Source organism: Myotis lucifugus, unplaced genomic scaffold (assembly GCF_000147115.1).
Source record: "Myotis lucifugus unplaced genomic scaffold, Myoluc2.0 scaffold_41, whole genome shotgun sequence".
Classification (NCBI taxonomy): Eukaryota; Metazoa; Chordata; class Mammalia; order Chiroptera; family Vespertilionidae; genus Myotis; species Myotis lucifugus.
Genome location: NW_005871089.1, coordinates 2,532,666 through 2,543,524, shown reverse-complemented (window position 1 = coordinate 2,543,524; position 10,859 = coordinate 2,532,666). Strand labels below are relative to the sequence as shown.

General features: G+C 40.0%; 1 protein-coding gene across 1 annotated transcript in view; it reads left to right on the top strand.

Annotated features, from left to right (window-relative positions):
- The window catches only part of MYO9A (myosin IXA), a 395,533-nt gene that overhangs the window by 330,657 nt on the left and 54,017 nt on the right, over positions 1 to 10,859 (top strand). Inside the window, exons 29-32 of the mRNA XM_023753167.1 lie at positions 6,316 to 6,539; positions 6,997 to 7,113; positions 7,826 to 8,014; positions 9,496 to 9,543. Of these exons, the coding sequence (XP_023608935.1) occupies positions 6,316 to 6,539; positions 6,997 to 7,113; positions 7,826 to 8,014; positions 9,496 to 9,543 (578 nt within the window). The remainder of the gene's footprint in view (positions 1 to 6,315; positions 6,540 to 6,996; positions 7,114 to 7,825; positions 8,015 to 9,495; positions 9,544 to 10,859) is intronic.

Sequence of the window (10,859 nt, the reverse complement as noted above, 5' to 3'; positions counted from 1 at the left end):
TTACTATGTATAAAGCACTGTACTAAGCATGTATGCATTAAATCAGTTGATCCTCACAACTTTTTGAGGTAATATGATTATTATTCCTAATTTATAGATGAGAAAACAGGCACAGAGAAGTTATTTGCTTATATACATATAGTAATTGGCAAAGCTGAAATTTGAATCTAGGCAGTCTAGCACCAGAGTCCACATTCTTAACTACCATGGTGCATATTAAGTAACTACCATATGTCAGTGCCTGGAACTTTATAATGGTAGCTGTTATTTTAACTTTTTGGACATCAATCATAACATATTTGAAAGTACCCAACAGTTAGTTCATCTGGCTTTTTTAAATGATAGAATTACTAACTCTCTAAGGATTTCAGTAACCCCTCTATTAGATTACCCCATTCTTCCCTTTGCTTAAGCATGTTTTTTGGTTTTTTTATTTTTTTTAATAAATCTTTATTGTTCAGATTATTACAATTGTTCCTCTTTTTTCCCCCATAGCTCCCCTCCACCCGGTTCCCACCCCACCCTCTGCCCTTACCCCCCCCCCCCACCACTGTCCTCGTCCATAGGTGTACGATTTTTGTCCAGTCTCTTCCTGCACCCCCCGCACCCTCTTCCCCCCGAGAATTGTCAGTCCACTCCCTTTCTATGCTCCTGATTCTATTCTATTCACCAGTTTATTCTGTTCGTCAGATTTTTTTATTCACTTGATTTTTAGATTCACTTGTTGATAGATACGTATTTGTTGTCACTTTGTTCATAATTTTTATCTTTACCTTTTTTTTCTTCTTCCTCCTCTTAAAGAATACCCTTCAGCATTTCATATAATACTGGTTTGGCGGTGATGAACTCCTTTAGCTTTTTCTTATCTGTGAAGCTCTTTATCTGACCTTCAATTCTAAATGATAGCTTTGCTGGGTAAAGTAATCTTGGTTGTAGGTTCTTGGTATTCATCACTTTGAATATTTCTTGCCACTCCCTTCTGGCCTGCATAGTTTCTGTTGAGAAATCCACTGACAATCGTATGGGTACTCCCTTGTAGGTAACTGTTTTTCTCTTGGTGCTTTTAAGATTCTCTCCTTGTCTTTTGCCCTTGGCATTTTAATTATGATGTGTCTTGGTGTGGTCCTCTTTGGATTCCTTTTGTTTGAGGTTCTCTGTGCTTCCTGGACTTGTAAGTTTATTTCTTTCACCAGGTAGGGAAAGTTTTCTGTCATTTCTTCAAATAGGTTTTCAATATCTTGCTCTCTCTCTTCTTCTGGCACCCCTATAATTTGGATGTTGGTATGCTTGAAGTTGTCCCAGAGGCTCCTTACACTACCTTTATATTTTTGGATTCTTTTTTCCTTTTGCTTTTCTGGTTGGGTGATTTTTGCTTCTTCGTATTTCAAATCATTGACTTGATTCTTGGGATCCTCTAGTTTGCTGTTGGATCTCTGTATATTCTTTATTTCAGTCAGTGTATGCTTAATTTCTAATTGGTCCTTTTTCATGTCCTTGAGGGTCTCACTATATTTCTCGGAGGTTTCTAGAAGATTCTTGAGTAACCTTATAACTGTGGTTTTGAACTCTACATCCAGTAGTTTGCTTTCCTCCATTTCTTTCATTTATGACCTGTTTCTTTGTTTCCGCATTTTGGCTGCTTCCCTGTGTTGATAGAGTGGCTTTGTGTGCTAGGTGTCCTATAGGGCCCAGTGGCTCAGCCTCCCCTAATAACCTGAGGTGGACACTCATGGTGCACCCCTTTGTGGGCTGTGTGCATAGTCTTGTTGTAGTTAAGCTTTGATTGCTGTTGGTATCACTGGGAGAACTTTTGTGCTGGAGACACCCTTACGGGGCAGGACTTGCTTCAGTGGGGCTTTGGCGCTCACTGAATCAGCCCCCTAAGTGTGTCTCTTATGGATGTGAAGAGTTGTAATCTGGATGGTCTCACTCTGACCACTGGATCTCCAAGGAGGTGCAAAGTCAGCCACTGCCTGAGGCCACCCTGCAGGAGCTACAGAGGGATCTCCAGATTCTTCCTCTATGTTTGGGGTTTGGAGGTGCCCAGATGAGGCGCAGCTGTGAAGCAATGCAGGCTGATGACGAGCCTTAGGCCTTTTTTGAAGCTCTGGGGTTCTCTGACCCAGCTGCAGTTTGACAGGTTTTTAGGTGGAGAAAGGCCAGGCCATTGGTATGAAAAAGCCTCTGCGCACAGCTTGGGTGGGGTTGTAAATTGGGTGGGGCAGGGTCTCAGGGAATCACCAGGGCAGAGCAAACAGCAATGGTTGCCCGTCCGCCCGCTCCGGATAGGTCCCTGGGTCTCTGTGTCCTGTGGCTCCATGCAGGAACAATGACCGGTGCAAGCACCTCTGTGAGAAAGCCGCCCTCACGTTCCGGCCCAATGCCAGACAGTCTAGTTTCTCTCTGTATGAGTCTGAGTTCAGAGCAGTCGGGAGCTTATCTCCCTCCCGATTGACAAAGACAACAGTGTACCCAGTGAAAGGGGCTGGCATTTTCGCGCACACCTCCGTACCTCCGCTCTTCCACACCTCTGCACCTCCTACCGGACTCAATGTGCTTTTCTCTTTCCTTCTAGTTGTAGAATTTCCACTCAGCCAGCCTTCCCACAGTTCTGGATGATATTCGTTTTGTCTTTTAGTTGTAGTTTTAATGTGGTTGTGCGCGGCAGCAAGTTCAGGTGTTTACCTATGCCGCCATCTTGGTTGTCTCTGCTTAAGCATGTTTTAAATTACTATATGTAAAGAGGTCAGCTATCTTCAGTAGGGATATACATCAAAGATGAGTATGCACTGGGTAAAATACCAGTATTGAATAAAATGGAAAGAGGTCCTAGGAAGAAAGTTATTATCTCTTAAAGAAAGATACAACAGAAGCAATTACAATAAATAAATAAAACTGTTAATATATATGATAAAGGGACAAGGAGGACAGATCATTAAGTTCCACATAGGGCCCTAGCTGGTTTGGCTCAGTGGATAGTGTGTCAGCCTGCAGACCAAAGGGTCCCAGCTTCAATTCTGGTCAAGGGCACGTTCTTTGGTTGCAGGCTTCTCCCGGGCCCGGGCCCTGGTCAGGGCATGTGCAGGAGTCAACCAATCAATATGTTTCTCTCTGTCTTTCCCTCTCTCTACCACTTTCTCTAAAGATCAATGGAAAAACATCCTCAGGTGAATATTAACAAAAACAAAAGAGTTCCACATAGTCCACTGTGTGTCAGACAAACTGATAAGGATAAAACCAATAATGAATTAAGTGAATACTACAAGTTTAGTTTGGAAGATTAGTTCCTTTCTATTACATTACTAACAGGAACAGTTTCATATATCTTATCTGGTTTATAGAAATCATTCTAAATTTTTCATTTTTCACAGTTATTTCCTCCGTTACTAATTCCCAAAAAGGAAGATTAAAACTCTTTAATTGGAGCATATATTAACAGTCTTTATTGTCTATTTGCTCCATAGAGATATGTGTATAAAATTTAAGATTGTAGCTTTTTATTTTGAATACTAGAGGCCTGATGAACGAAATCCGTGCAAGGGACTTGGCCCCCGCCGCTGCGGCAGCTGCCTTCTGTCTCGCCCCCCGCCACCATGGCTTCGTCTGGAAGGTCGTCCGGAAGACGTCCCAGTCTAATTAGCATATTATGCTTTTATTATTATAGACTAGAGGCCCAGTGCATGGGGGTGGGGGTTGTCCCTCAGCCCAGCCTGCACTCTCTCCAATCTGGGACCCCTCAAGGGATATCATCCCTCTCACAATCCAGGACTGCTGGCTCCCAACCGCTCACCTGGCTGCCTGCCTGATTGCCCCTAACCACTCCCCTGCCAGCCTGATCAATGCCTAACTGCTCCCCTGCTGGCCCGATTGCCCCTACCTGCCCTCCTCTGCTGGCCTGGTCGCCCTTAACTATCCTCCCCTGCAGGCCTGGTTGCCCCTAACTGCCCTGCCCTGCCGGTCCGGTCACCCCTAACTGCCCTCCCTGCCCACCTGGTTGCCCCTAACTGCCCTCCCCAGCAGGTCTGGTCACCCCTAACTGCCCTCCCCATCAGGTCTGGTCGCCCAAAACTGCTCTCCCCTGCAGGTCTGGTTGCCCCTAATTGCTCTCCCCTGCAGGCCTGGTTCCCCCCAACTGCCCTCCCTTGCAGGCCTGGTTTCCCCTAACTGCCCTCCTCTGCCGGCCCAGTCACCCCTAACTGCCTTCCCCTGCTGGCCTGATCGCCCACAACTGCCCTCCCTTTCAGGCCTGGTCCCTCCCAACTGCCCTCCCCTGCCAGCCTGATCACCCACAACTTCCCTTTCCTACCTGCCATCTTGAGTTCACATGGGGGTGGCCATCTTGTGTGTTGGAGTGATGGTCAATTTGCATATTACTCTTTTATTAGATAGGATATTTTTATTGATTTCAGAGAAGAAGGGAGAGGGAGAGAGAAATAGGAACATCAATGATGAATCATTGATCGGCTGTCTACTGCTTGCCCCACACTGGGGATAGAAGCTGCAACCTAGGCATGTGCCCTGACTAGGAATTGAACTGTGACCTCCTAGTTCATAGGTTGACACTCAACCACTGAGCCACGATGGCCGGGCAAGATTGTAGCTTTTTAAATATCTTTGGGTAGAAGTTTATTAAGGTAGCCCTTGTTTTTAATGGTGAAATAGTATTATAAACAGTTACTTTAGTAATTATTATTTCTTTTATTATAAGAAAGATCATTAACTTTACTAAATGGAATACTTATATATCTAGGTTATATAATGGAATTAAAATCAGTTGATATTTGTATATACTCGTATCCTATATCTTTGTAATTTTTATTCTGGCATCATATCTGAGATTGGGTTAGTCACACTTCTGCCTGAGGTGGACTTGGCATTTTTTTCCAATATCAGAATGAGCTTTTTTTTGTTAATCCTCACCCAAGGATATATTTTTCCCATTGATTTTTAGAGATAGTGGAAGGGAGGGGGAGAGACAGAGAGAGAAACATCTATGAGAGAGAGACACATCAATTGGTTGCCTCCTGCACACACCCCAACTGGGGTCAAGGTGAGAGCCTGCAACCGAGGTAAGTGCCCTTGATCAGAATCAAAACCATGACCTCTCAGTCTGTGGGTCAATGCTCTAACCATTGAGCAAACCGGCTAGGGCCAGAATTAGCTTTTAGATGGGATGAGGATATATCATTGGAGAGAGGGTAAGGTGAATACATGTGGGGAAACAAACAAACATGTGAAATGATAAGGGGCCAATATTCTTAGAAGCCCCAGGTAGGGTTTTAGAAATCCACTGTAGTTCTAGATTGTAATGAACTCCACGGAATCCAGTTTCTTTGGTGTAAACAATTGTAGAGAAAATCTGTTGTGTTTTCTAATATATAATATTATATTATATATAAAACAAAGCCAAGTTCATTCCAGGAATTCTCTGGGAAATTCAGACAGTTATGTGGAAGATATATAAGAAAATCCCAAATGCAAAAGAGATCGAAGTAGAACCAAGTTCAGATATTATTACTGAAGCATTCATGGCTTTAGCCCCTAGTTGAAGCATATATTATTAGCAGTCTTCATTGTGTATTTGCTTCATAAGGATATGTGTATAAAAGTTAAGATTGTAGCTTTTTAATTATCGTTGGGCAGAAATAATAATAATCAAACTTCACTTGTTTGTTCAAGTTTTATAGAGCTGGATGTTCTTTCAAATAAATACAGTAAAATTATGACTGGGTTAACAGCATTTAACATGCTAGTGTGATTTTTGTACTCTTCTTTCTTTTCCTTGGCACTGGCTTCAGTTCTATAAGATACTTCCATTCAGGTTTTCAGTATCAGACCTTAGGAAGACAGGATAGATAGCATTTTTATTGAAACGTGGTCATTCTTGCCCGGATGTGGTAGATCAGTTATTGAGCATCAAACTATGAACCAGAAGATCAGAGTTCGATTCCCGGTCAGAGCACTATGCCCTTGTTGCAGGCTCCATCATCAGTGTGGGAGGCAGCTGATGAGTGATTCTCATCATTGATGTTTCTATCTCTCTCTGTCTTTTCCTTACTCTATGAAATAAATAGGAATGTATTTTTTTAAAAAAAAAAGAAAAGTGGTCATCTTAAATACATTTTATGTACAAATGTGCAGTCTGGATTTACTGTTTAACTGCCTGGCCTCAAACATCATTGTTATTTTGCTTTTCAAATATTTCCATGTGTTTCTTACAGTGACTTACTAAAGGAACTTAAAAAGAAGGATGTGGAGATTTTATTATTTTTACTAAATTTCTTTTCTTTTTGGCTACTCTCTGTTGAATTGTAGAATTAGCTCAGTATCACCCAACACCTCCTTTGAGCCCAGAATTGCCTGGTAGTTGCCAGAAGGAGTTCAAAGAGAACAAAGAGCCCTCTCCAAAGGCAAAGCGCAAGCGAAGTGTGAAGATCAGCAGCCTGGCTTTGGAATCTATGCATTGGCAAAATGACTCTGTCCAGATCATAGAAAGTGCCAGTGATTTAAAGAGCATGGATGAATTTCTTCTGAAAAAGGTATACTTTGAATGCTGAGTTAGGCTCCTGAGCAGCTTTGACTATGGAATACTTGTATATATCAGGATATGGTCCCTAGAGATCAGGGTGACATATGCTTTATTAAATTAGATGGTCTTTCCTTTTCGAAAAAGGTGTAAATAATATAATATACATTAGTCGGTCTGGGTAAACAGAATTTTACTTTAACTGTCATGTTATATATTCCGTATGTGAAGATGAGGCTTGTTATTGCATTCCATACTTGAAGTTGTTTTTCTGGTAGAACTATAGAATCATAAATGTTAGAAAGGACATTAGAAAATCATCTAGCAATAATAAAACTTTGGCTGTTTAGTCGTGCTTTTACCTATAATAGAGTGGTTTGCACTTTCAGGACAGTCATATGTGTTCACTATTTCATTTACTTCTTTTCAATTACTTGATTCAGTACAAAAACTCTTTCTGTGGTCCCCAGATGAATGACCTAGATAATGAAGACAGCAAGAAAGACACACTAGTGGATGTTGTATTTAAAAAAGCCCTGAAAGAATTCCGGCAGAATATCTTCAGCTTTTATTCATCTGCATTGGCGGTAATTAGTATATATTTTGTAGCTCAACATACAAAAAATTTGTCAATAATACAGAGGCCATGTTCAACTAGAGATTTCTTTGGTTCCTTGTTTTTGTTTTAGGTATAGCTAGGGAAAAGCATACTGACTGTTCTCAGATTAGTAGCTTCCTCGAATTTCCTTAAGTAGTTTTCTTTTTCTCCCTCCTGGGTATATTTTCATCTTCCTAAGATATTGAATTTAAATATTCTAGATATTACCCAGGGACTCTACTATTTTGACTTTTCATAATCCTTTAGTTCTAGCTTCTAATTCTTATATGTGTGGAATTATTATACAGTTTTTCCAGTAGTTTTGTTCACTGATTTCTACCTATCAGTTTATATCACTTTCAGATTTACTTTATGCTTTCATATGATATTGGTTATGTTTTAGAAAATTTATATTATAATGCCAGACTATAGGAGAAAGTCCCAGGACTTTTTCAAATTACATTCTTTAAACTGTTTAGTATTTTGCTAAAATTTAGCAGGTTTTACTCAGCAGATATTTCACAGTATAGTTGGAATTTACATCTATAAGTACCACATGACCTCCTGGGCATGCCCATTAGAAAGTTTATCAGGTTCCTAATTTTTATTCTGAATATTAACCCAATGCAAATTGAATCAATCTTCTATATGAAAGAATTTCTTCCTAAAAACCTTAAATTTCTTCTTTTATTGCTTATTAGATAGATGATGGGAAAAGCATACGGTATAAAGACCTCTATGCACTATTTGAGCAGATTCTGGAAAAGACCATGAGACTTGAGCAGCGAGATTGGAGAGAATCTCCAGTCAGAGTTTGGGTCAACACTTTTAAAGTGTTTTTAGATGAATATATGAATGAATTCAAGACTTTGGATTGTATACCCCCAAAGGTAAATATGGTATATTTTGATTTCTTAAAGGATTCAGTTATTAACTCTGCTTAAGAGTCTGTTTGAGACATCTGATATTTGAGAAAAATATTACAGTGAAATGTCAACTTAGCATTACTTGAGATTTAACAAACTCCATTATGTCTTACAAGTTCATCAGACCATATTTTCTAAATATGTCATTTAATACATTAATTAATACATTCTTCACTGAGATAAAATATAATGTGCCCTCAAGATTATACCTTCAGCTTTGATAGAGGTCATTACATGAATTTTCTTTTGTAAAATAGTGGTTGAAGGTATGAGTCACTGTATCATCTAGTGACCTTACATGAGGATCCACAAATTATATTTCTCCTTGAATTAGGTTTTAGGAAAATGTGTGTTTCTGGAAATCTGTAGAACAGTAATAATAATATTTATTAAGTACCAGGAATTGGTCTAGGTCAGTGGTTCTCAACCTTCCTAATGCCGCGACCCTTTAATACAGTTCCTCATGTTGTGGTGACCCCCAATTTCATTTTTACAAATTGAACATAATTAAAGCATAGTGATTAATCACAAAAACAATATGTAATTATATATGTGTTTTCCGATGGTCTTAGGCGACCCCTGTGAAAGGGCGTTGGACCCCCAAAGGGGTCGCGACCCACAGGTTGAGAACCGCTGGTCTAGGTGTTTGGTGTTTAATTCTTGCTTCAGCCCTATTAAATAACTATTATGAAATCCATTTTACAGAGGAGTAGCAGGCTTAGAAAAAGTTATCAATGTGTTTCCTTTCAGTATCCCAGCTTAAATAATTAGTTGGGATACTGAATTATTAGGTATTAATATTATCTAATTATTAGGTATTAGGAATACTATTAATCCTTTTTGTTATGTTACATTTTATTTTCAGTTATTCTGGTTATATGTTTTTAGATTTACAAACTACCTTAAATCATTTTTGAAGTAGTCAGATACAAATAAATCCTTAGAAGTTCTTCTGTTCTAGATCTAGGCTAAGGTCTTTGTTATGCAGAAGATTTTTACTAGGCTTATACAGTGTTTGTTTATAATTTTAAAAGGTTAGGCTTCAATTGTTCTATACTATGGTTATCAGGAAATGTCATATGTAAAAGAACTTTTTTGTGTTCCACAAAGTTTTTTATATTTAGCTCTGGGATAGAGAGTTTTCTAGAGCCAAAATAGGGAAAATGCAATCTTTGTCATTAGTAATCATTTAATTAATGAGTAAAATAAAATCATTTAAATTAATATGGTGTGGTCTCTGGACAGAACTGAGGTTTAAAGAGAAAATAATTTCTAAAGTATCCTTTCATTCTGTTGTTTTTATGAATATTGTTTTAGCAAACTTCAAATTTTATCACATTTGCTTACTCTATTACCCTTTGAGCAAAAATCTTAGCATTTGCAAAGAAGTAAGAAAGTATGTTGGTCTTTGTTATATCACAGTTTTTATATTTATTTCCCACCAGGTGCCAAAAACAGAAAGAAAGAAAAGAAGGAAAAAAGAAACTGATTTAGTAAGTCATAGTCTTTTATGTTATAAAAAAGGTAATTTTTAGACCAGCAGTCTGAAGCATATCATACCATATTTATGTGGCTATGTTTAAGGAATAAGTTAATCAGTTGCCTATAATGTAATCATTTTTGGCTTTAAAATATTTGGAATGACATGTGGCTTTGTCTTTTGTGATTTGACTTGTTATCAGTGGTGGCTCCCTAAAATGGCTGGCTGACTTCAAACCTACTAAACTGTGTGATAATAAATGGGTATTGTTTTAAGCTGCTAAGTTTATGGTAATTTGTTACAGTAGCAATAGAAAACATATAATAGCTGTGCATAGAAATCTGTTTTACAGCTGTCTAATATTCCTTGCCGGACCTTTGGGTTATTTCTAGTCTTCTGCTGTTACAAACAGTAATGGCACAGTCAGTAACTCTGTGTGTGTGTGTGTGTGTGTGTGTGTAAGTGTGTGTATGTGTGTGTGTAAGTGTGTAAGTAAGTGGGGGGATATTCTTAGAATTGGAATTACTGGGTCAAAATACATCTGTTATTTTTATAAATATTGCTTTGTTTCCCCATAGGGGTAATCTCATTTTTCAGTTTCAACAGTAATATCTGAATATGGGTTGTTAAATTTTTAGATTTTTTTTTGCCAGTTTGATAGACAAGGAATATTGTATCTCCTTATAGTTTTAATTTTATTTTATCTTATTATCAACTAGAGGCCTGGTGCACGAAATTCGTACACTTGGAGGGGAGGGGGGCTGGGGGTCCCTCAGCCTGGCCTGCGCCCTCTCGCAGTCCGGGAACCCTCGGGGGATGTCCGACTGACGACTTAGGCCCAAGCCATCAATCGGACATTTTTAGCACTGCTGTGGAGGTGGGAGAGGCTCCCGCCACCGCCACTGTGCTCGCCAGCCATGAGCCCAGCTTCTGACTGAGTGGTGCTTCCCCCCTGTGGGAGTGCACTGACCACCAGGGGGCAGCACCTGCATTGCGTGGGATTGGGCTGAAACTGGCTCTCCAACATCCGCTGAGGGGTCCCAGATTGTGAGAGGGTGCAGGCCAGGTCGAGGAACCCCACAGGTGCATGATTGGGGCCGGGGAGGGACGCGGGAGGTTGGCCAGCCGGGGTGGGACTGTGGGAGGGCTCCAGGGCGTGTCCGGCCCATCTCGCTTAGTCCTGATCAGCTGGACCCCAGCAGCAAGCTAACCTACCAGTCAGAGTATCTGCCCCCTGGTGGTCAGTGCACATCATAGCAACTGGTCAACTATCTGCCCCCTGGTGGTCAGTGCATGTCATAGTGAGCAGTTTAGCAGCCTTAGCATATC